At 26.9% G+C, this 24,717-nt stretch overlaps 2 protein-coding genes across 2 annotated transcripts; one reads left to right on the forward strand and one right to left on the reverse strand.

Moving 5' to 3' along the window:
- The first annotated feature begins 1,944 nt into the window (after window positions 1-1,944).
- LOC135926246 (ubiquitin carboxyl-terminal hydrolase 30-like) lies at window positions 1,945-3,664 on the forward strand. The gene has a single exon (XM_065462050.1). The coding sequence runs from the start codon at window positions 2,022-2,024 to the stop codon at window positions 3,432-3,434; it is 1,413 nt and encodes a 470-aa protein (XP_065318122.1). The 5' UTR covers window positions 1,945-2,021; the 3' UTR covers window positions 3,435-3,664.
- On the reverse strand, window positions 3,537-24,711 carry LOC135926245 (protein AF-9-like). The gene is made up of 8 exons (XM_065462047.1): window positions 24,574-24,711; window positions 24,318-24,495; window positions 12,318-12,544; window positions 11,406-11,945; window positions 10,770-11,190; window positions 9,255-9,386; window positions 7,725-8,075; window positions 3,537-4,326 (listed from the first exon to the last, which is right to left on the reverse strand). Exons 1-8 carry the CDS (start codon window positions 24,577-24,579, stop codon window positions 4,055-4,057), a joined length of 2,127 nt encoding a protein of 708 aa, XP_065318119.1. The 5' UTR covers window positions 24,580-24,711; the 3' UTR covers window positions 3,537-4,054.
- Between the last annotated feature and the right edge of the window lie 6 nt (window positions 24,712-24,717).

A 24,717-nucleotide genomic window follows, 5' to 3' on the forward strand; every position in this document is an offset into this window, starting at 1 on the left:
CTACCCCCCCCGGCCATGTAGACACTGGGTCATACAATAAACACTAAAGGGAAATTTGAAATCCGCGTAAAATCGAATTTCGCCATTAAACCTGCATACATTTACGGTTGGCATTGACCACACCCTAGTAGTCAAATCAATCTTTTCGATAATTCCCGGAGCCAATGATGGGTCTAATTCTATTCCAATTGCTTTGCAAAGTGAAAGGGTACGTCACGGGCTGAAAACGATCTTGGTACAGCGGTATCCTTTAAATGTATTCACACCTCAAAATCACCTATATGTCCCATCTTTTCATCAAAAATTGCTTGGTGTATATTATTCAAATCTAGAATTGTAGAATCTACTACTATGCAGCATTTTTCTTTGTCAATAGCGTTGACTGAATTCTGCACTTGTTTAATAATGACTTGGCGAGGCATTCCTAAATTGAATGCTATTATCCATGGTAATCAGAAAAAAGCACCCCAGTTGTGTTCATTATTACCACAGGTAGAATTCTTATCCGTAATCCAACCCTAACGTTGACTTGGGTCTCGCCCCTAACGTCTAACGGATGATCATCATATGCAGTCAATGGACATGTTGGCCTAATTTTTGGTCGTCCAATACTTGGTCTATCTATTCCGATCAATAACGCCTGCCTGTGCATCAGTGTCAAAAATCAATTTCAACATCTATCCCATTTATCTCTGCAGATAGTTTTGCTCGATTCTGTTAAATCTTCCAAATATTATGAATAGAATCACTCCATGACACTCTTATATAATTTAAATTCTTTGATTACAACAAACTAATTTGAGTTTTATATAATCTTTATCAAAGGTATTATTATATTTGCCTTTATTATTCCCTTTATGAAATGTTTTATTATACTTGGCTTTATTATAGCTTTTATCAAATGTATTCGTTTTAAATGGATGTTTATAATTATTGTTATCGTTCGGCATATTTTATTTGCCATTTCTTTGTCTGCTCGTTCAGAAGTGATTGACAGATCAAGAATAAATTGAAAAGTATATATATTATCTCTATCAATGCAGTTGGGATATAGAGCCCTAAGATCTCATTCTAATCCAGGCATTTCCATGCCAAACATAAACTGATCACGACAACTCTCGTCAATATCATTAAGATGTTGACAACACTTGCCAATTGTTCTATTTTATATGTAAATTTAGTTGTGGTTTCATTTGTTCTCCGTAGTCGAACGAAATCACTAGAAGAAAAAGTTGTTGACATTGGTTTAGACTTAATTTCCTTAAAAGATTAAGTTTCAAGCGAATTATGATAACAAGAACGGTCTACCAACTCAATATTCTTATTGCCAAAAATATATCTTTTTATTGACATTCAGTAGGATTTACGTTTTTTAACCGAAAACTGGCTTCTTGAGAAAAATAACGATATATCGTACTTTCTTTATTGATATTATCAAATTTAATAGTAGATAAGTCCGCCAATTTACCTTTATCTGCCAAATATTCTGAATCTCCATTTAAGGAATGGCCACTTTAATATTACGACTAATAACTAGCTATTTAAAAAACTCCATGAATTAAATTATATCGTTTTATTATATTTTAAAATTATCCCATCACATTTATTAGAATATTTCATTCTTTTTTATAAATATAGAATAATTAACAATCTATTACATTTAAGTAATAAATACAAATTATGGAAACATGACAAAACCTAAGAGGTTTTTTAGATTGTTACAATAAAAAAACATCTGAACATATTTTTTCAGTAGTCTTCTATTTAATGAAAAACAAAGCTTTCTTATATTCATTGAATGAATTAAGATGTGACTTTTTTTGGAAAAAAACACTAATCTAATTCCTTAGCAGAAATCTAGGCATAATATTTCAAATTTTATTTAACATGGTTGAGTAGTCTTTTGCAGTATTATGTTTTCGTTTAGTATATTTTCGACTACATGTCAAGAGCAGCGGTTGAATCAAATATTTTTTTTAACAAATCTACTCTTGTAATTGTGTTATTGAGTATGAGATGGGATGACTATCGTTAATTCTCGTGTAGTAAACACCAATACAATTAAAATGAAGGTAAAATTAAAAAATCATCCTACAATAATAGGAATTCCGAATATTCAAAATACCTGTTATATAAATTCGATATTACAAGCATTAGCATCTCTCTATAATTTTAACGATTACATATGCCAATTGTCTTATAAATATATGTTAAATAAATCAAATATACATACAATTATGCGCATTCTTATAGCAAAAATAAATGGTGATAATGTATTCTCAGAGCACCATCTCACAGATCTTGTTAATCAACTACTTTGTTATATTAATAAAAAAGGCTGGATTATTCAAAAAGGTGAGCAAGATGCCTTAGAATTTTACCATGTTCTATTAGATATATTTGATGACGAAATCCCCATGGCCACAAGCAATTATGGCTTGAATTTATATAACATAAGTACTGATTTAGGAAATTTATCCAAACATAATAATAATATATCCACTAATTCAAAATCCCCATTTTTAGGTATATTAGTTAATTTATTAACCTGTAATGATTGTAATTATAATTATCCATTAAAATTTGAAACTTTTAATCACTTGACAATATCAATTGATAATTCTTCTCATAAATCTGACAATAGTGAAATTTCTCATTTGGATACATTTATATATAGCACTTTAAAGCCTGAAATTATTAAAGGAGTTAAATGCGAAAAGTGTTATAAAAATAAAAACTCATTTTCAAATTTAACCAAGCAAGTCTTTTTAGTTAGATTACCTAAATGTCTGTCTCTTCATATACAAAGATTATCCTATTCAAATAATATCAATGGACTCATAAATAAAAATGAAGGGAATTTAAATGTACCATCAACTATTAATTTAGACAAATATTGTTTAAACAAACATTTGGACAAAATATCAAAAAAATGCAATAAATATAAAATACAACTCAAAGAAATAAATTCTTATAATTATTTTTCATTTCTCTACTTAAATTTTTCGTGGCCTCTTAAGTTTGGCAAAAAAAACATACCATGCAAGCCTAATATATTTTTATCATTTTTACAAAATTGTCATTTTAATACTTTTATTATGGGTAATAATAGATATATCTTTGGTAATGTTTATTCCATGGACCTCAATCTTCAGTGTGATAAAACTGATTTGCAGCAAACTTATAACCAAAATTTTGACTTGAATACTAATTACAAATTAAAGGCTATTATTCAACATCACACAATTAATATAACATCTGGTCATTTTACAACTTTACGAACAAGGCCTTATTATAAAGATAATTTTGATGGGGCCAACAAAAATATTTGGTTTTATATATCAGATGATTATGTCAGACCACTGCCCATGATTTTCAATAACAAAAATTATGTCAAAGTTCCAGCATATATGATTTTTTATGAAAAATTATAAGCATAATATAAGAGTAATATAGAGTATATTATGTGATAAATAATTTTAATAAATATTTATTTTCAATCATGTAAATAGATATAATTTTTTTAATTATATATTTGTATAAAAAATATCCCCGTGATGATCTTATATAAATATAAATATGATTTAAGATATTTTTAAATATACTGTTACACATAATTAAACTTGTATAACCTTTCTATTAGTTATATTTCAATATTAAGAATATTTTGCAAAAAATAAATAGTTATTGAATGAATGAAAATTCTGGATCATTATTTTAAATTGTGTGCATATAATCTTTAAAAATAACATTAAAATAACCATAGAAATATTAAATCTAATGATTATATTCATCAAATGGATTTACAATCATATTGAATGTAAAAAAAATCGATTTAAATTTAAAACTGTCTTTTCTCTTACTTTTAACAACATTACTAAAAACGACATTTATAAAAACTAAAATGATATATATATATATTATCAAAGTAAAGTAAAGTAAATAAGACTGATGAGGCGAAATATCCCTGGTCTTTTAAGATGACAGATTAGGGTAAAAAGAGGTAATGGTAAAAAATGTTATCTTTATTTATATAATGACTTATTAAATATTTTTAAAGGGATGAAGAAGGCAGGGATAATATGTTTTTGATACGATCTAGGGTTGGAGCATCAAGTCTGCACAGGTCAAAATCGAAGGTAGATGGTGATATGGTAAATTTCCTAGTTTCGACTATTATATCGACTACCCTTTGTACTAAATGTTTATCCCTTAGAGCCATTAAATCTTTCTGAAGATTCAACATTTCCACCACAAATTCTGAACTATAAGGTGTACTTTCTTCTTCCGCATGATTGTCTGATATCGGTCCATCTGTGGGATCATCTAAATAGAAATGATTTATGAATAATAATTTGCAGAAGTTCAATAAACAATAGCCAAAATGTTTAGCCTATAAAGTATGAAGTTATAAAAAAATTTATAACCCAAAAGAAAATCGTGTTCATTTCATAAATTAAAATATATTCAGGTCATTCATTCCAAACGAAATCGATTTTTAGCATCCTTCTAATTAAATAGAATTATAGCTATTAAGGAAATAGTGAGAAATAATGCAATTAATATTTTAAAACTAACTTTGAATTAGTACTTGTCAAATGAGCAAAAAAATCGAGATTTCGGGCGACCCCTTTCAATTTAGATAAAAATTTGTAGACGCGTTTTATATGTTCTAGTAATATCTGAAACAAAATTTTAGCTCATTAGCAATTATAATGCCTGCGATAATGGGGATTAAAGGTACAAAAATCGGCTTTTTAAATTTTTACTGTATTAATATTAAATAAAATATTCGAACTAATTTAGTTTTTAATTTTAAACCAATTATTTAACATCAGTAAAAGTTGTAATCTCCAGTGTTTTCAAAGGAAAAGGTAGAGGTGAATTCTTTAATATAAGCGACCCATTTAAATTTTCTAAAATTTTGTAAATATGTTTTAAATTAATATAAATTTACACTAAAACTAATTAAACATGGTGATTTAGAAAATACACAATTTGTTAATCTATGGACATACAATTTGTTAATCTATCTATAGATATGTATAAGAATTTTAGGTGCTTGAGGTTGCAAGAACTAACACCTCTTTTTCGATTTTTTTTCCTAAAACATGCCATCTACCATTGATTGTCGTGGATAGATGTTAAATCCATTTATTTTTTTATATATTGAATCTCATTAATATTCGAGTGAAATGTTATATTTAAAATTTGTGATTCTGTTGAATTTGAATAAAATAGGCTTAAATTTTATCCTAAAGAATTGGGTAAAAAGTATGAAATTTTTGCATTTCTGGTATTGTACGCGCTTTATTGAATTTCTATTCTAAAATTTGCTCTTTCTCATATTCGTCTTCTATAATATAAAAGAAATCTACTCCTTAATATTTATAATGTATATATTAATAAATTAGACATCTTTACCTTTAATATTTTCCTTTAAATAGGCATTAGGATAAGTTATTTGTTTTGAATAGGTCTTTGTAAACTAGCCCAGGCCATTAAATGCTTGACTATACCTCCGACTCTGCTACAAGCCAATTTGCCATGAGATGTAACCCAAAAATGCCACTCAACGTTAATTCCAAAATTATCTTCTTAGTGACAAAGATTGATTACATTTATGTATTCTTATATTGGGATGCTGTTTCATCTGAAAGTAGAAGAATTTTCTTGGGCGGCTCTGAAATTTCAGCTGACTAAATATTTTGGAATAAATGAACGGCATATGAATGAGATATTCCGATATTATTACACAACTTAAATGATTTAAATTATTACGTGTTTTGAAATACACAAGGATGAATAATAACTTGCGATTCATTCCAATGAAAAATCTACCAGAACAATATATTCTCCTTATTTTAATAGAATTCAAAGTTATTGAACATATAGGCAATTTAAAAATTCTACAGGTGCGAAAATTTTCATTGTCTCGCATCTTTGATTTGTATTTTAGGAACCTGAAACTAAAATAAACGGCTTATACCTATCTAAATAATTCCTGCAGTTATCAATAATTTTAAAAGGGGTTGGCCGAAAATGGAACTTTTTCGATAGATTTGACATGGAAATTTTAGTATAAAGTGAAAATATCCTGTTGTTGGTATGTTAGCAACAAAATTTTAACCATAATGAAGATTTTGTATAGCGCTATCTATTTTATGGAAATAAAATGTCAATTTTTGGTAAAAATTCATATGTCGAAAGAGCCGATGCCGCCAAGATCTTCACATCGTATATATACTTATAAAAAGTGTCTAAATGGAGGGCAAAAAAATTCTCGAAAATAAAAACACGGAAGTAATATAGGTAAGCTGGAGGTTAAAGACTCAAATTAATGCCAATTATTTTTCTTTTGATTGACCATTAGATTCTTTTTTACCTACAATGGATATAATATATTTAATTTTACTATAAATAGTTTTTAGGATATAACCATTTTAAAAATTACAGATTTGAAAGTCACTATTCTTTGCTCCTTTGAGACCCCGTATCTCGGGAACCAGATGTTCTAAGCTATTTTTATCTGTCCAAAATTTTTTAATAATAAAAGATATCGGCCAAAAATATGTCTTTTTGATCGATTTGACATGGAATAACCCCTGAGTGAAATTGCAGAATAATAAAAAGATATCCCCCAGAGGTTCCCTATCGAAATAATTTTACATTAGTGTGCCCATAAATTATTTAAGTATACTAGCATTTTATGCATATCTATCAATGGTCATTCACCTTGAAAATCGCAAAAGTATTATATTAGAACTTAAAGAAATTAGAGCAAATGTTAATCATAAATTATGAATTGTTGGTTTAAAACCCGAGTTTTGTAAATTCTATATTGATATTTCGACTCACACCAAGACACGCCTATAGTTCAAATATTAATATGAGATCAGTAAAAGATATTATATTAAGTCAGATAAATGAAAGCTTATCGTTTCATCAAACGGTCTTACAAATCTAAGTGTATTTTTGTAACATATTAAAACAATTATAACTTTTGATCATTATACTCATTAGTACTTGCACAAATGAACAAAATTTTTACTTTCCAGGGATTATACGCTACCTCAGATAGATAAAATGAGTTATCCCTCAGATAGATAAAATGAGTTATCCCTTTTAAATATATACAGAAATTTGACACAAAATATAAAATAATTGAAAAATTATCAATTAAAAAGGAGATTGCACTTATTTCTCCACAAATACCAATGCAATATACCTTAAGAATATATTTGTGCAGGTTATATTCAATTAATATTTTATAGCAGCATTTTGTGGATCAAATTTATAAATTATATTTGATAATTTTACAGATTATTTACATTAGAAATTTTTATGCCCTAGTCCTAATAAATTTTATAGAATTTCAGATGTTCAACAAAGATTCCAATATGAATTCTAGTTTTTTATATATGGTAAAAAATTGCTCCCTTCCAAAGCAAATTCCTGGCCACGAGTCTAGGTACAGGAATATAATATATTGCTGTTTTAATAAAAATTTCAAAAATTAAATATCTACTAAATATGTATTATTCTTGATTCAATCTTTTGACTTTTAAATTGTTACTGTTCTCTCTATTCAAGTTACACAAGTGTGTACTATGTGTAAATCTCAACGCACATATTCCTACTATATCGTCAATCAACAATCTTCTGACAAGCTAGTTTGAGCTGCCATATTAGTTTATCTAAATAAAATGTTAATAAATAAAAACCTAATTCATTGTCCCTGGTACCATTGTAAAACTCCCCGTCGTCTTGAGTATCTTCATTGTCCATATAACCAGATTCATGTTTTAGATTATTTTGATTATTGATTGGACCCAATAGATTTGATGGATTTTGATCAATATCATCGATTTGGTTAAAAATATTGGAATCGTTTCTCGGATTTGATTCATTATTTAAATTTATAATATTTGCAATATCTTCTGAGTGACTGATGGGTGAAGAAATATCGGAATCGAATTCGTCTGTTTCCTTGAGGTTGATATTATTACCGTCGGCAGTTGTAATAAATGTTGAATTGAGAGTGGACGAAGAAATTTTTGTGCTCGGAAGTTGGTCTTTTAAAAGAGTAATATATTAAATACAATATAAGTTGATAAAAAATGTTCAGTGCTTTTATCATAACATTTTAAAAAATTGGTAAGATTAGGATTGTTTGTAAAATTGCTATATTTATATATACAACATTTTCAATTTAATCTTTGTTTTCTGTGTTATCCAATTTCTATCATTAAAAGAATTTATGAGATTATGTGAACCAAATATATTCTATTTATTCTTTGGTATTTCCGAAAGATACGCCGATATTCACGATGTAAGTATCGGTATCGTCGACACATTCAATTTTAGCCGATACAAGTGACCAATGCCCAAAAATGACAATTAACATGCATAGATTATGCCTACATGAAGAAGGTTTTTCCCATTTCCTCATAATTCATTTTGCTTTTGTAAATTTCAAATTATAAATAATATTGGCTTAATCTAATGATCTGCATCCCGTCTAATTTTTAAAGCCTGGCCGAATATTTTCTCTTAAAAATTTATCCGGCCCGATGCTGAATCAAATTTTTTTATTTGTCCCGAAAAGCCCGACCCAAATTTAAATATAGAAATATTTAATATTTTTTAAATAGAAAAAATATTCTACAAATAGAAAATACTTGCATATTGTTTCTTGCAATTTTAAAATATATCAATTATTTCACAAAATTGAATGATTTCATATTTAAAAATTAAAGCCCAACCCAGCCTCACAAATTTTTTAAAAAATATTAAGCTTGACCTAGCCTGGACCGAAATTATTTTATCTAACCAGGCCGGGATATGCAGACCTCTAAACGAATCTTAATTCCTTTTCAATAAACACTATGATTTTTTGACATTGGTGGTATCAATCGATATCATATTGGTATCGAGAATAGAGATCAGCACAGCCTTATCTGAGAAAAATGGTTCGGCGTGATCAAGAATATTTAACACAAATTGACATGAACCAATTTTTTTGTTAAAAAAAAGCCATAAACATAAATTTGCATTATTCAAGACAATTCAGGTCAGTCCAGCCCTAAAAATATTTTACACAAGTTGCCCAGACCGTACCAAAATATTTTTAGCGTGGGCTTTAGCGATCTCTAAGCCGTACTATCATAAATATCGGCAGAAAAGTGGTAATGGTGCATCTCTGGTATTTTCGCTTCTTTATTTTATTTTATAAATATTCATAAATAACTCACCTATATTAGGGCTTGGTTTGATTATAATCTCAGTAGTTGCTGAGTTATAGTGCTTCTTGATTTGACGTCCGTTATTTTCCAAATTGTTATTTGTAATTTTACTTATGTGACGTTTTTTAGATTTGTGGGATTCTAATCAATAGAAAATATTTGCATATCAATAAAAAATATTGATTAAACTACAGAATATTATTAATATTAAGATTTAGCATAATACCCTCTTTTATTTATATAATTAATGTATGCTAAGTTAATCCTATAAAAAATGAATTTTGCATTATTCGTATTTAATTTAATTCAAATAATTGTAGTGGTGTAAAGTAACGTCGATGATAATATGTCGTTACTTTTCGAGGGAAAAAAACACTGTTCGTAACTTGTTTCATGAAATAACGAGAACGTTACTCGTTACTTAAAATTTTTTTTAAAAAACACATTTTATTATATTTTTCTAAATATATAAATAATTTAACCGGGTTTTAAATTAAAATATATCACCTAAGTTCTTCATTTTATTTATTTATTACATTTTCATTGTTGTTTATGCAGTCAAGACTGTTAAATTAATAAATATTGAATCAATCAAGGTATGTTAATTTAAATGAACTAATTATTTCTTCAGAAGAAGATGATTTAACTCTGCCCTGGCCCCTATAAAACAATTTTATATACCATTAGGAAATTAAGACTATATTATGTGAGTAAAGATTATGCCCTAATTCAAATATTTCAACCTCGATGTGCAGCAGCTCAAATCTAAAGAAACAGATAAGGGTAAAAATATGAATTCCGATTAAATTCTGATAAAGATAAAAAAAAATTTTGATGAGGATCTGAATGGAGATTTTTGATAAATTCCTATAAATAAATTTTTTATTTATTAAATATAAATATAATACAACCCTCCCATCCTCTGCCCAATTTTAACGTGTGTTTAACACAGCGAAAGCTGTGTTGAGCAATAAGCGCTTTTGTTTATCCGATAAAAATTTTGATAATCATTTAAAAATAAATAAATAACTACAAAAAGAACTTATTTTATAATTTTTCTATAATTTTATTTTTTATTATCTATAGAGAAAAACATATATAAAACGAAAATTTATATATAAAATTTAGTAATTTTTAAGTAACGAGTAAAGCCTTACTTTTTTTGAATAACGAGTAACGCGTTTCTTTTTTGAAACAACGTTTACAGCATTAATTAAATGTATTCGTATAAAACGAATAATCGATAATTAAATTCTCTAAAAATTCTAAAGAAAAAAAATGAAAAATAATTGCTCGTGAAAATTAAATAAACAAAAAGTTCCACGTGTCATATGTTGACAACTTACGAATAATAAAAGTGAATAATGAAATGGTTGGGCAAATATTTTCTATTCAATATTCTTATTTGAATCGAATAATTATTCGAATTTATAAAACACAAATGGAATCATGAATACTTGGTTTTAAGTAAACTTGGTATAGTATATAACAAATCTTGATCAAAAATAAATATAAAAAACTCACTCATTTCATCGAAAGCATCTGAGGAATCGTTATCAAATAGCGGGGAATTTTCATTTTTATGTTTTATCGTTTTATTTTTGTTATCGTGATGGTTTTTACCTATCGACTTGACTAATTTGTTATCGCTATTTTTCACATTACTCGCGGACTGTGTCATGGAAGAAGACGAGATATTATGATTTGTAATATTGGTTTTGTGTTCTTTCTTGGCTTTCGAAGATTGATTTGCATAATTCTGTGCTTGATTAATATTACTATCTTCACTTTTAACTTTAGCATGTTGTGAGTTTAGTTTTTTATCTTTATTAAAAGAGCTCACGTCTAGGTCCATATGTTTTTTCTTATGAGATTTAAGGCTGGAATTAATGATGCTATTTGAATTATTAAGATTATTTGATGGGTATGAGAATTTGGTGGAGTCCTGGGAATTTTCGTTCCAAAAGAGTAATATACAAAAAAATATAATATAAAATATCGATAAAATGACCCTACAATCACTTTAAGATAGTCGCTTTGCGAGAGTCTTTGGATAAATAATAAAATATCAAATATTTCGAAGTCACTATATGACAAAAAAAATCAAACCCGCATTTTTATATAAAATCTAAATATGTGAAATTAAAAATCAAAATTTACTTTAATATGATTTAAACTGGTACCGGGTTTTATGGGGTCACCAAATAAGCTGGTAAAGCTTAGATTGTCCTCGGTATTATTTAAATCCTTTCCGGAAGCAGTTAAGCTAATTTTAGATGTATTTGCGCTGAAATAATCGTGGCCTTTTTGAGTGCCGTGTTGAGATTTAGACGAGCTTTGACTGTTTAATTTGACGATGGAATTATTGTTACAAGATTTAAAAGTCGAATTATGTGATGAACTACTTTGACTAGAACCAGAATCTTTGCTGTCCTTATTGATGTTGTTGATAGGATGCGAGGAACCATGGTTCATAGTGGTCACAGTACAGGCAAGGTTATTATTGTTATAGGCGTTAATATTTGTCAAATTGGTTGTCGAGTTATTTAAAATGGTAGTATGCGAGGAATTCTGTAAAACTTGTGAGCTTTCCCCTGTATGATTGCTGGAATTTTTGGATTGAAAAGACGAATTAGTGGAGAGAGAAGTGGAAGGATTATTCTGGTGCTGAGGAGAAGTGGTGAGGGAAGCCACCATTACCTTTTTTTGAGGAGGGATGGACCATGATAAAAAGGGGGTAAAATCTATTAATATTGTTATAAAATATATATAAGTTCATTAGAGTCTGACTGGAGGTGGGGGCTTACATATTATAATCAAAATTTTAAAAAACTATCGTTTGTAAATTTATTGTTTCCATTTATTTTATTTTATTTATGCATAAATTATTTCTTTTTTTCCCATTCTTTTAAAAATATTCCTAAATTGATTTACCCCTCCTGCCTCGCTTAAAACTAGGGGGTTTTATTTTGGAAGCCCCGGTATTCGCAGTGGTAAATTATCTGTTTCACTTTATATAAGTTGTGCAATAAAAAAATACACCCCCCCCCACCCATTCGCATATAGGTTTACCCCTCCGGCTTTGATCAACTTTTTCTGAAACTCTGGTGTGGGGTTTTGGAAGGTCAATTTCTCGCACCTGACGTGATTGACGGGCGGACAATCCTGTAAATGCAGGAACAGATCATATTCAAACCGAATCTTTTTGGGCTCGTCTCGGTTTTTGAAGTAAACCTCGAGAGGTAATATAAACCCGGCATAACCAGACTCCTTGATTTGATAAGGAGGTTCCCTGACCACTATATGAAAGAGAAATTTAATTAATATTAAATATATGATTATATTATTATGGGATTAAAAATTGGTAAACGACAGAAGCAGGGGTATTCCAGAGCCATCCTTTCTGCTAATATTTATACATTATTCAAAATATAAAAAAATTTATCTATAATTTTAATTAATATTTATATTATAATAAACTTCTTTATCTAGAACCTGTTGTCATTGGTTAATGAATGGTCAGAATTTTCCTCCATCTTTCAAATTATCCTTCTCCATACTCTTCTCTCTTCTTTCACCAAATCTCTATTTTCACCAGCATCCCACTGCTTAGCTTCCCGTATATAACCAATATTTCTACTGTTTCCCGGCTTATCTCTCTTTCAAAAATCAAGATGAGAAAGGACAAGAATCGAAAGCATTTCTTTTCATATAGATGATTCGCCCTACTCTCTACTTTAATATATTCGACACTAAATTCTAATTTAAGTTACTTGGGCGGCTATGGATCCTTTTCTATTTAGTGTCCTCCCATCGATTTTTCCTCATTGGTAAAAACTCAACACTTCGATCCAAAAAATGCCGGTCTCAAATGAAACCTTCCATTCCTTCATCTAATTCAGTCATATTACAATGAATGAATGAAAAGGTTTACAGATAGAAGAATGAAAAGTTGCGTAAACTACAATAACTATGAACATTATTTGTACATACACAAATAAAATTTTGTTCTATAAATATTCAGAAACATGTTATGTTGAAATATAATTCCGCGAGACCAAATTTTTAAAACTTAAAAAACGGGCTCTAAGTATAATATAGAATTGAAAAATAACACCTGAAAAAACACATATATATAATATTATGAGATATAATTTTATAAATGATACGTCATTCTTACATATATTATAAGGCACAAACACAAGTTAAAAAAAATATACATATTAGGGGCTGCGTCAATCTACAAATTTACCGATCCTATCCGATATTACTAAAAACCCGATCCAATTCCGATATTTATTTTTGAAACTATATTATAAAAATATCAATATTTTCTATTTAAATAAAACTAAGTGTATTTTGTTTTCTTTATACTCCAAAAGTTAATAATCTCATTTAAAATATTTGCAATGTTTATGGATGAATGTGTAGTGCTGTTAAATTTTTAAAAAGGGCTAATTCAAGATTTTAGCCAAACGAAATTTCGACAATACAAGTCCAAATAATCTTGAGTAATTTACTTTTGGCTAAAATCTTGAGTTAACCGTATTTAAAAATTGGCTAGACCCGTTCAACAACACTAACTGAATGCGACTGGTTGGAAATTTTAAATCTTTTTCTTGTTGCAGATAATATAATATAGTGTAAAATTTTAAACTACATTTTTAAACACTACAACAAATAAATTGTATTTTAGTTCCTTTCATTAATTTATTATTATGAAATTATTTATAAAATAAAAAATATATAATTATATATACAATAATAAAATAACCAAAAACAATAAACAAAATATTGGATCGGTTTTTGAAAAAAAATATCGGCCCGATCCAATATTTAATATCGGCACAGCCACAATACATATATTATATTTATATATTATATGCCATTAACATATTAAATTCATAAAAATTATTTATTTTCATTTCAATGTTAGTATAATATTATGATAGAATAAAGTAATGCCTTATAATATTATATATATGAGAAATAACGTCACTAGAGAGCTGGTAAGTATCTAACTCCTATATATATAACTCCTTACTATCTAATTTTAACTACAAGAATGAATATCTCTTTTATTAATATAATTTTCCAAGTAATTCAATAATAATAATTTCAAGTATATTATAAAAAAAATCCAATAATTCCATAATAATAAAAAATAATAATATCATAATAATACATAATACATTATTATTATTTATTTCTGACCAATCAAAAATATGCACTATTTGTTGATTGATGGCTACGTTATAATGAAATATAATAAAAATTACGTAAAGCTACAACAGTAAGGACTCGACAAATGTCAAATTTAGAGAGCCCTTTCAAAATTTTTTAGAAATATAAATATTGAAGCAAAATATTTTAAAAAATAGTGGTTTATAATTTTTTGATTTTAAGCATTGAGCCTCAACAAGTCTAGTGACGTTCTTGATATAAAAAAACAATGTATGCCATAATAAAATGGATTGATCTATTTAACCATGCATATCTGGTATAAATCATATTTAATATTAAATTTTAACTTATAAAAATTATTATGATATAATATTTTATAAAAATAACTTTGAATTTGAAACATGTATAAAGGATTGACCAATAATATTAACAATTATCCTACTTTTTATCACCTTTCCAATTTTTAGATGATTATACGTTTAATAACCTAGCATCCTCAATATTTGATATAAATTAAGCGAAATTTTCTTATTGGGCGTTATTTTTCACTTCAATTATTTAATATATTATTTTTCAATTTTTTTAGGGGCATTTTTTAATTTGAGTATATGCCATATAGTATAAAATATGGTTTAAATAGAAAGGAAACCCCAAATTAAAATGGCAACACTTGATAGTATAAAGCAGGCAATCAACTATCAGCAAGTTTAATTTTTAATAAAAACTAGAAGTGGTCCATACAACTTTTTAGATGTCATCAAATTCGATTTAAATAAGATTATTAGAAAATTTTCGAAATCAAATAGGCAATTCAAAATCTATTCTATAAAAAAAGATCCAGCATATCTTTAAAACTTCTATGATCGAAAATGTTACCAACTTTGATTGAAACGCGACATTTTTTTAACTAAAAATGATAGCTCTTTATTGTAACCAGGGATGTGAATACGAACCCGGACCCTCCTGAACTCTCGTATTTGGGCTGAACCTGAATCCGGATCCTTTTTAAGAGTGGAGGGTCCAAGGGTTCTAGGTGTTATAAATTTTTTTAAATTTTATTAACTTTTTTTGTGGAATCATTTATTTATCTTGGCGTTTTTCTTTCAATTTTCTTCCTGGACTTCCATTTTATTTAGAGATTGACATCATAAATTATTTTCCAGTGTAATATAATTTTATTATGTAAATTTATTAATATGCTATAAAAATACGTTGATTATTTTGAAATTGAATTATTTTGTAGTACAAATAATATTTTAATTTAAATGATAATTCACAACACGTTGGTCCTCAATTTGAGCAAAAACAAATGGCTAAAGACCATCTTAAGGATTTATGGCATAAGCAAAACTCCATTATTTACAATATATTGGAGGCTACGACGATACATATTGGTTGTAGTGAATGATAGCAACATTGATGATCTTAAAATTTTACTTTTAGATAGAGAAAAAAAATCAAATTATCATCAGATAGAAAGGAGGATCAAAAAATGCCTATAGCATCTTTATAGTAAAGTTCTCAGAAGTTAAGAAAATAAATAAGGATATAAATATTTTAAAATTCAGGGAAGAAAATTCTTCAATATATCCAGAATTATCATGGCTGTAACAGCGACACAAGTACAATAATTTTATAAAGATAACTATCTATTTTAGGTAAGGGTAGAAGAACGTGAATTTTCATCTTTGAAATATATATTGTCTACTTTCGTGGAAATCTCAAGAATGTATTTTAGAAGATATTATTATTGTGAGAGAATAAAACATTTAAAATATAAATTATTTCATTTTTAAATTTTTCATTTGTAAATTAGAATATGTATATATTGAAGTATAATAATAAATGAATGAAAAAAAATCTTATTTTGAGTCATTATTTTTATGTTCCCTGAACCCGGACCCGGGTCCTATCAAATTTTATTCCTGTACCCGAACCCTTTTTTTTGTCGAAGGGTTCACATCCCTGATTGAAACATGATAACTTATTACCAAAGATGTAATAATGTCAGGGGTATTAGCTAATGCCGATAAAAATATCAAAACAGTTTTTAAATTTTGATTTTATTAAGCTTCCTTTCTTTTCTTTAGAATAACAAATAAAGCTAATAAAATTCTATTTTTATTTTCTGACTGAAAAATTGGCTTCGCTTATGTCTATTCAAGTTTATAATTTAATAAAGAAATTTCGAAGCAACTATTAAATATAGGCAGGTTGCTAGAATTAGATTTCTAACTCTGGCGGTATTAGCACGACGTTAGTAAAACTAGCTAGCATAGTGATATCTGAAAAATTATTTAGTAAAATTAAAAGATCACGCAAAAGATACTTGCGTTAGTATTTGAAAAATTAATTTTTATCAAAAATTATCTGTTTTAAATCTTATACTAATAAAAATAAAGCTGTCATGCATTTTATTTTTAAAAAGCTCAATATTAGACTTGTTTTCGTAAGACCCCGCCAGTAAGAAACTTCTGATTTTCTTCTATGTCAGAGTCAGACAAATCCATCCCTATTTTTAACAGCCCAATAAGCAAAATTTTATAATCAGGTTTGACACATACACCTCTATAAGATTTTTTGAAAAAAAAATTAAAATGATTTGATTTATGAAAACTAATAAAACAAATGCAGGATACTTTATTATATTAAAGATTTTTGAAAATATAAAGATTTTTCACAATACTTGGTAAAATTATGGTTTAATTTTGAAAAAGGGTAAAGTATGTTAGTAATAATACTTTTGAGATAGGTGGCAAAAATAAAGGAAATTAGATTTTTGTAAGCACGAGGAAAATAAAATAAATTTGCAAAAAATATTGATTATATTTTAATGAAAAATAGAATTTACCGAAAATCAGAATTAGATCTGTCGCCCGTTCCAGTCCAAAAATAAAATTTAAAAATAAGCCAACCTCGCTCAAATTAGGAAGAATGGGCATTAAAGAAAGCAGACACCATATTGATTAGTTTTTAGATGAGTTAAAATTTACTAAATTTAAAGTATAAATTTTATCCTCGTAGAGATATCAATAGCTAAGCACAACAAAGTTTCTATTTTACTATAATTTATCATTATCTTTATGATGTACAGAATCCCTGTTAATTTTATCATAACTAGAAAAAAAATTCTTAGATTACTTTATATTTCAATAATATTTCTGAAGAATATGTTGACAATTTTCTAGTGTTTTTATCACTAATTTGATGCATCAGAATGGCCAACTTAAAAATATCATCTGATACCCTTTCTAAAAATAAATATCCAATATTAAAAATCGGTGAATAATTGTATCCTTACATTGTTTCATTTTAAATCTACAATTTTTTCAAAAATGTTTTTTATTAAATTATTTCTATCTGTATAATTATACGTTTCTAATGGAGATGTCGATTCACAAAATCGTTAGACAAATGCATAAAATTGCATAGAATTTGTTTTTTAAAATCATATATATGATTAAATCATGTGTGTAGCCAGGAATTTTCTGGGCAAAGGGAGGGGGGGGAGGGGGTAATTTTTTTAAATACGGAAAAAATTTTCTTTTTAAATTGTTAAAAATTTATTAGTAGTTGCTATATAAAATTTATTTGAACTAATATTAAAAAAAATTTGAACACAAAATATTAATAAGAGCATGATATAAATTATATAATAAGCATGATATTGTTTATAAATATATAAACTGGTAAGTAAATTACAATAAGAGCATGATATAAATTATATAATAAGCATGATATTGTTTATAAATATATAAACTGGTAAGTAAATTACAATAAGATATCATAGAATTTAAACATTGCATGATGATATAAAGTGAATCAAATATCCTTCATATAAGGAAGCTAAATATTTGCAATTGAGCTAATTTTTCATTAACTTGTTTGGTACTTGGTATCAAGAAGTATCTATGTAGGTGATTCCACGTCAAATCGACCAAAAAATGAGATTTTCGGCCGACCATCCCAAAAATGAATGAAACTTTGCATGTTAGTTATTAATATTGTAAATGTTAAGAAAATCAAAATTTTAGAGTGCTAGCTCAACCAGATCCAAAGATATACGCCTTCAAAGTCGAAAATCGCGAAGTGCATGATTTTTCGTGATTTCTTTAAATCGAGTTTTTTTAAAAAATACTTAAGATAGAGTTACAAATTATATATCATTTTATAGCCCTTAAAATTTTACGTTGGAAAATATAAAAAAAATTAAAAAATTTCAAGTGTTGTCTTATTTCCGGTAAAAATAAAAAATTAACATTGTTAGGAACGGATTTTTTTTGGGTGTTAATATTCACTAAAAATGTTTATTACCTTTATATTAAACGATTTAATAAAAAATCTCGATAGCCATTTTTGTTTTTTTAATTTTATTTGAATTTTTATTATATTTATAAATAAAAAAATGTAATATAGATGGCGTTATATTAAAATATTTTTATAATTAGAATGATGTTCTGGGGCGATATGTAAGCAGGCAGCCCATACAGATATTATTTTATTTGGACGCTATATTGTAAAATAAACATATTTTAAAATTTTATACACAATTATAAAAAATTCCTCTTGTTTTAATCTTATCCCATTTTGTTCTTATTAATAGAATTTCTTGAGACGATAATTTTAGGTACGTCCTGTCATTATAATAGGATCTACTATCGTTATTATTTGATTAATGGGTAACCATATCTTTTCCTCAATTGTGGGGTAAAAGAAGGATGGTGATGGTCCATGTGGATGTAAAAAGGATATATATATATCTCCTCAATAATTTCATTCTTTTTTAGTACTGTGGCTAACCACCAAAAATCGTCATAAACACTTGTTATAAATCCTTTAATATAGGCAAAAAACAAATTATCGTCAAAAGGCAAATTATCAGCATTTGAGATACTGTTAATTTAAAAGTCCTCTACATATGAATATATTTTTGATTTAAGCTTACTTAGACTCAAAGGAAATACAGCATATTTCCCGAGTTCCAGGAATGGAACGTGCTAAACTGAATCTTTCTCGAAGTTTAATCTCTTGCAAATTATATTGTTCGTTTGTTATATACGTAAAATTTGCTGATGGCATGTTTTGTTTTGCAAATTGATATAAATCAATTGGCGTTAAAATGTGGCCAGAACTGATGCGCTGAAGGCTTGAACGTGCTGCTAATCTTTTTAATGTTCCGCCAAGGCCGTCACATGGACCTTTTCCATGGGATGTAGCTGAAAAATGTCAATCAGCTGCTACACCAAAATCTGATTCATAATAACACAGATTTATAAAAAAATTTCTGTTTTTATATTGTGCAGCTGATCCGTCAGAGCAGTAATATATTTTGTTTGGCTTTTTGTTGAATTGATTGGTCAAAAACTTTATCATTTTAGTCTGGTATAAATGTACTGCAATAACATCATGTTGAAGTGACTCTGATATTACCACATAATTAAGGTTTTCTATATTGCCATTATTATTATAATATTCTATCATAGAATGGATGTGACTTGATTGTTTTTCCAGAGGAATCCTTGAACAGCGTCTTGAATTATAAATGCATAATTTTCAGAGAAATCAAATTATCATAAATTCATTTGTGTGTAAAAGATGTTTAAGTTTTGAAATATATGATGATTGATTGGTAGCGAGAAAGGAATGACGTAGCATAGGTGGAATTTTTTCTAAAAAACTATTAAGAAATCTTGAGAAGATTTTGTTATTGTTTCTAGATTACTTCTATCAACAGATACCCACTGTTTAAAGGATATATGATCTATGTCATTTTGGGTAAAAAATCATTTAATTAATTGAGAATAAGCCTGGACAATAGTTACAATCTCCTAAATAACAAATAGGGAGGGCTGGATTGCATAATGCTTGGGCTAAAATATTTTTATAGTTATGTAATGGATATTCTGGCCTAGCTAATAGTTTTGCCAAATTAGCATCTACAAACATAAGCTTACGTCAATAAAATAATATCTGTATGGGCTGCCTGCTTACATATCGCCCCAGAACATCATTCTTGGTTATACTCAATTGATTTTTTAATTTTAATCACAATACTATTCATATTTTTATTAAAAATTATAAAAATATTTTAATACAACGCCATCTGTATTACATTTTTTTATTTATAAAAATAATAAATAAAATTAAAAAAACAAAAATGGCTATCGAGATTTTTATTTAAATAGTTTAATAGAAGGGAATAAACATTTTTAGTGAATATTAACATCCCAAAAAAATCCCTTCCTAACAATGTTAATTTTTTATTTTTACCGGAAATAAGTAAACACTTGAAATTTTTTAATTTTTTTTATATTTTCCAACGTAAAATTTTAAGGGCTATAAAATGATTATAATTTGTAACTTTATCTTAACTATTTTTTTAAAAAACACGATTTAAAGAAATCACGGAAAATCACGCACTTCGCGATTTTCGACTTTGAAGGCGTATATCTTTGGATCTGGTTGAGCTAACACTCTAAAATTTTAATTTTCTTAACATTTACAACATAAATAACTAACATGCAAAGTTTCATTCATTTTTGAGATGGTCGGCCGAATCCTTGGTCGATTTGTCATGGAATTAATTACCCATGTATTAAATGGAGCTAATCCATTCAATCATCATATTTATGGGATAGGGTTTTATTCGCAATGAAAAAATGTTCTCTCATTGCAAGGCAGGTAATGGTGAGTGGGGCGGTAATTTTTATATTGAAAGAATTTTTTGGAACATTAAGAATTCATTTGACTTAATCATATAAAATTCATTATAACCATTATATTAATCCGTCATATTTTAAAAAATAACAACTTCAAACACAAAATAAAATATTTAAGAACAATATTAATATTGTCAATAAATATTAAAGCTAAAAAACCTACATGTAAATCACAATAAAATATAGAATTATACAAAATTTAATCTTTGCGATTGTGTCAATTTTACTAATTTGTTCAGTATTGGGGATTAAATATCACTTTATTAAATAAAGCTAGTCCATTCAATCGATTTTCTGATACACTCTGAGGTAAGTTTTTAAAAGGTCATCTTATTTGTGGGTGTACTATTTAGTATTGGTGCTAAAATATACAGTAATTTTAATATATTTAAAAGTATGCAATACCTCCATTGTTATAAAAATTAATCATTCATGCCAAGATTTAAATTCTGAAATATGGCCCTTCAGATACATATTCTCTGAATAAATTTTAGCTAACTATTTAATTTTTTTCAATAAGATTCAATCAAATGGATTAATGTATCCAAAAAACGGTTATTTTATAGTAATTCTTAATGGATTTCACGTTAATATTAAAACGATTTGTTTGTCTAGGTGCAAGTCGAGTAGTGAATCTCAAAATTATATAATTTCGCATTGCCTTAACAATCACATAAATTTGTGGCATTTGGTCGATATTATCTCTTAATTTTCCAAGTTGCAATATAATAATATTTGCGATTATCATAACTTCAGCCAAATCCATTTTTTTTGAAAGATATAGCAGAAAATTGTTGCATAGAATGACTTATTAAATATTCCAATGCAAAAAAAGCAGTTATCTTAAAAAATCTAATAATATATCAGCTTCAGGTGAAATATTTATCTGATATTTCTCCAAGGGCACTCAATTCTTCTGAATCCAAAAATGAAGTAACAGCTTGATGTCAGAGACTTCATCTTGTCAGGTATGCTTTTTGCAGTTTCTTTCTTGTAGCACATGAAATCTCAGAAATATTTCTATTCAGTAAATTCTGTCTCTTTGGATATCTGAACATTTCTCACACTTTAGAAATTTTGTCCAATCATAGTTATTAGAGAAAATTAAATAAAAAAAATTTTTGGTTGATAAAATTTTTATATATTTATTTATCTTTAAGGCTTACAAAAATGTAAGGAAATATACTTTAAATTTTCATGAGATAAAATATTAGTACAAAGGAATGAAATATTTAATTTAATTTTTTCTTTAAAATTATATATAGAATTTAACCTAATTTGAAATAGAATACTTGCAATTCACAAAAACTTCTAAAATTTTTCAAAAAAATTTGTTACAGGGGAGGTAGGGCAATTTCTATCCCTACCCCCCTCCCTGGCTATCAGAGGGTCTCATTGTGCTTGAGCTTAATGGTATTATTATCAAAATAAAGAGTAATTTATATGAAAAAAAACCTTAAAAATATTTTTTTAAAATATCTATGGCATTTCTTAGAAGATTATCTACTAGAATTAATTTTTCATATAAGATTTAACTTCTAAAATTTATTGGCCCTCAGATTTAATATCTTATAAAAATTGGGCCAAATATTAAATTTATTCAATATCAAGAGTAAATATATCTTCAGAGAGATTGTGAGATAATATTTTTAAATTCGATATTGAATCAAAAATTGTTCATTATTTGCGGTCAATATTATCTCTTATTTTAATAAGTTATACTATAATAATATTAGCTATTCCTATAGTTTCAAATCAATCATTTATTTGGAAACGGATACTTTGTAATAGAGATCTGCAAATGCGGAAAATTTTCAGGCCTGGCCTAGTTGGAATTTAGCGTATTGTCAGCATGGCCAAATTTGCACATGTCCTAGTCTGTTTCCAATTTTTTTTATAGCCTGGCCTAGTTTTTTTTAAATACAAGGCCTAACCAAAATATATGTAGTTTAACACCAACAACTATTTATAATATTGGGGAGTGTTCAAATAAAAAACACTACACTAAGGATTGTCACTTCTATCAAATATCAGAATTCATCAATATTTTTTTACCTGGTTAAAATAAAAAATTTCATTTCCAGCCTGACCCATGGGCATCAACTTAGAAATTCTGAAAGCCTTTTATATTTCTCATAAAATTTATAAATAATATACATTTTTTGGCTATTGGGGAAGGGGTATTTGTTCCCCTAAAGCCTCACAGGCTATGTGCTCCATTAAATAATTAACAAAAAATTAATTCAATCTTTTTATAATACCCTTCATAAAAATATTACATAGTTAATTTTGTTTTAATTTATATATATTATAAATTTTGAAATATAATTAAATTATAAATAAAGTTATGCCAATTAAACAAATTTTTTTTGTTTTTTATAAAACAATGTTTGAAAAAAAATTTTGAAATGAAAAATATAAATACAAAACTCAATAAACTGTAAAATTTCAATTAGTTTTTACAATAAGTAAAAACAAACAAAACATTCAGTTTTATTATAATGTATTTTATTTTAACCTTATCAAATTTTACAGTAGAAATTTTAAAAAGTGCATAAATGTATATTTAATTATCAAATATCAAAGCTTGGAACATGGATTAAAGAGTTCCAGTTTTCATATAAATTAGTTGTATTATAAGATAGGGTATTTAATCCAATTTCAAGGGTTCTTGGTCCTTTGATAAAATTATTCTTTCTTAATTTTAAATTTAAATGTAAAGTATTAATTTGATGAGATATTATTTTAAAATTCATATTAACATATAAATAATTAATGTCATAAATAATAAAATCAGGCATAAAAGGGTTAGTTAATAATAAATTTATGGACCTAAATATTAAATAAAATCTTTATTTTAAAAAGTAGCTAAATAATAGAAAAATGAAATATTTTCCCAATATTAAATATCCAATTTATTGAATTTGACAAAAACCTAGCATACCTCTGTTGCTTAGCAACATTAGAGGGCTTAGCATAGAAATCATGTAATTATATTTTTATAAAAGAAATTTTATTATAAATTGAAATGAATATAAAGGTATATATAACAAAAGCTTTTATTACATTTTAAGATAAGCATATTGTTATATAAGTATACCCAATATTTTTTTGTATAATAGAGATTATTTATAAATTTTGATAGAAACAGCTGTTAAAATGAATATACCTCTTCTTGGTTTATTAAAGCTTTCATGAAGGTAGAAAACAACTTTTTCAACAAAATGATGAATAGGTTTATCTTGTGGACCTCTTACAAAGACCACCCAATCATGAGTAAATCCATTACTAGTTGGTTTATCTCTAAATTCTGCTCGATGCCCCAATTCAAGTTTGACTTGTACAAACTGTTTATTAATTAAAATATAACGTAGGTTTATTTGTTAAGGGAATAATAAAATGATTCTTATTTAAATAAATTTTACCGTCATGTCTTAAAAAGAAATAATATATTTTGAGCTTAGCATTGAAAGTCACGGCAAATCATCAAATTATAATGAAAAGACCAATGATGGGAAAGATAATTCGATTTGGTTTAATATGGTATAGTTAGAGTATATAAGAATACA

The sequence above is a fragment of the Gordionus sp. m RMFG-2023 genome, chromosome 3, assembly GCF_954871325.1.
Source record: "Gordionus sp. m RMFG-2023 chromosome 3, tfGorSpeb1-WG-v2, whole genome shotgun sequence".
Taxonomy (NCBI): domain Eukaryota; kingdom Metazoa; phylum Nematomorpha; class Gordioida; order Chordodea; family Parachordodidae; genus Gordionus; species Gordionus sp. m RMFG-2023.

What these genes read in the sequence shown, in the direction of transcription:
- LOC135926245 (XM_065462047.1), bottom strand. An exon ending in CAAACCAAGCCCTAATATAG is followed by an intron (nt 8,076 to 9,254) that starts GTGAGTTATTTA and finishes CTCTTTTAAAAG; the next exon opens with ACCAACTTCCGAGCACAAAA. An exon ending in TACCAGGGACAATGAATTAG is followed by an intron (nt 4,327 to 7,724) that starts GTTTTTATTTAT and finishes ATTTCTATTTAG; the next exon opens with ATGATCCCACAGATGGACCG.
- LOC135926246 (XM_065462050.1), top strand. Translation starts at nt 2,022, where the DNA reads ATGACTATCGTTAATTCTCGTGTAGTAAACACCAATACAATTAAAATG.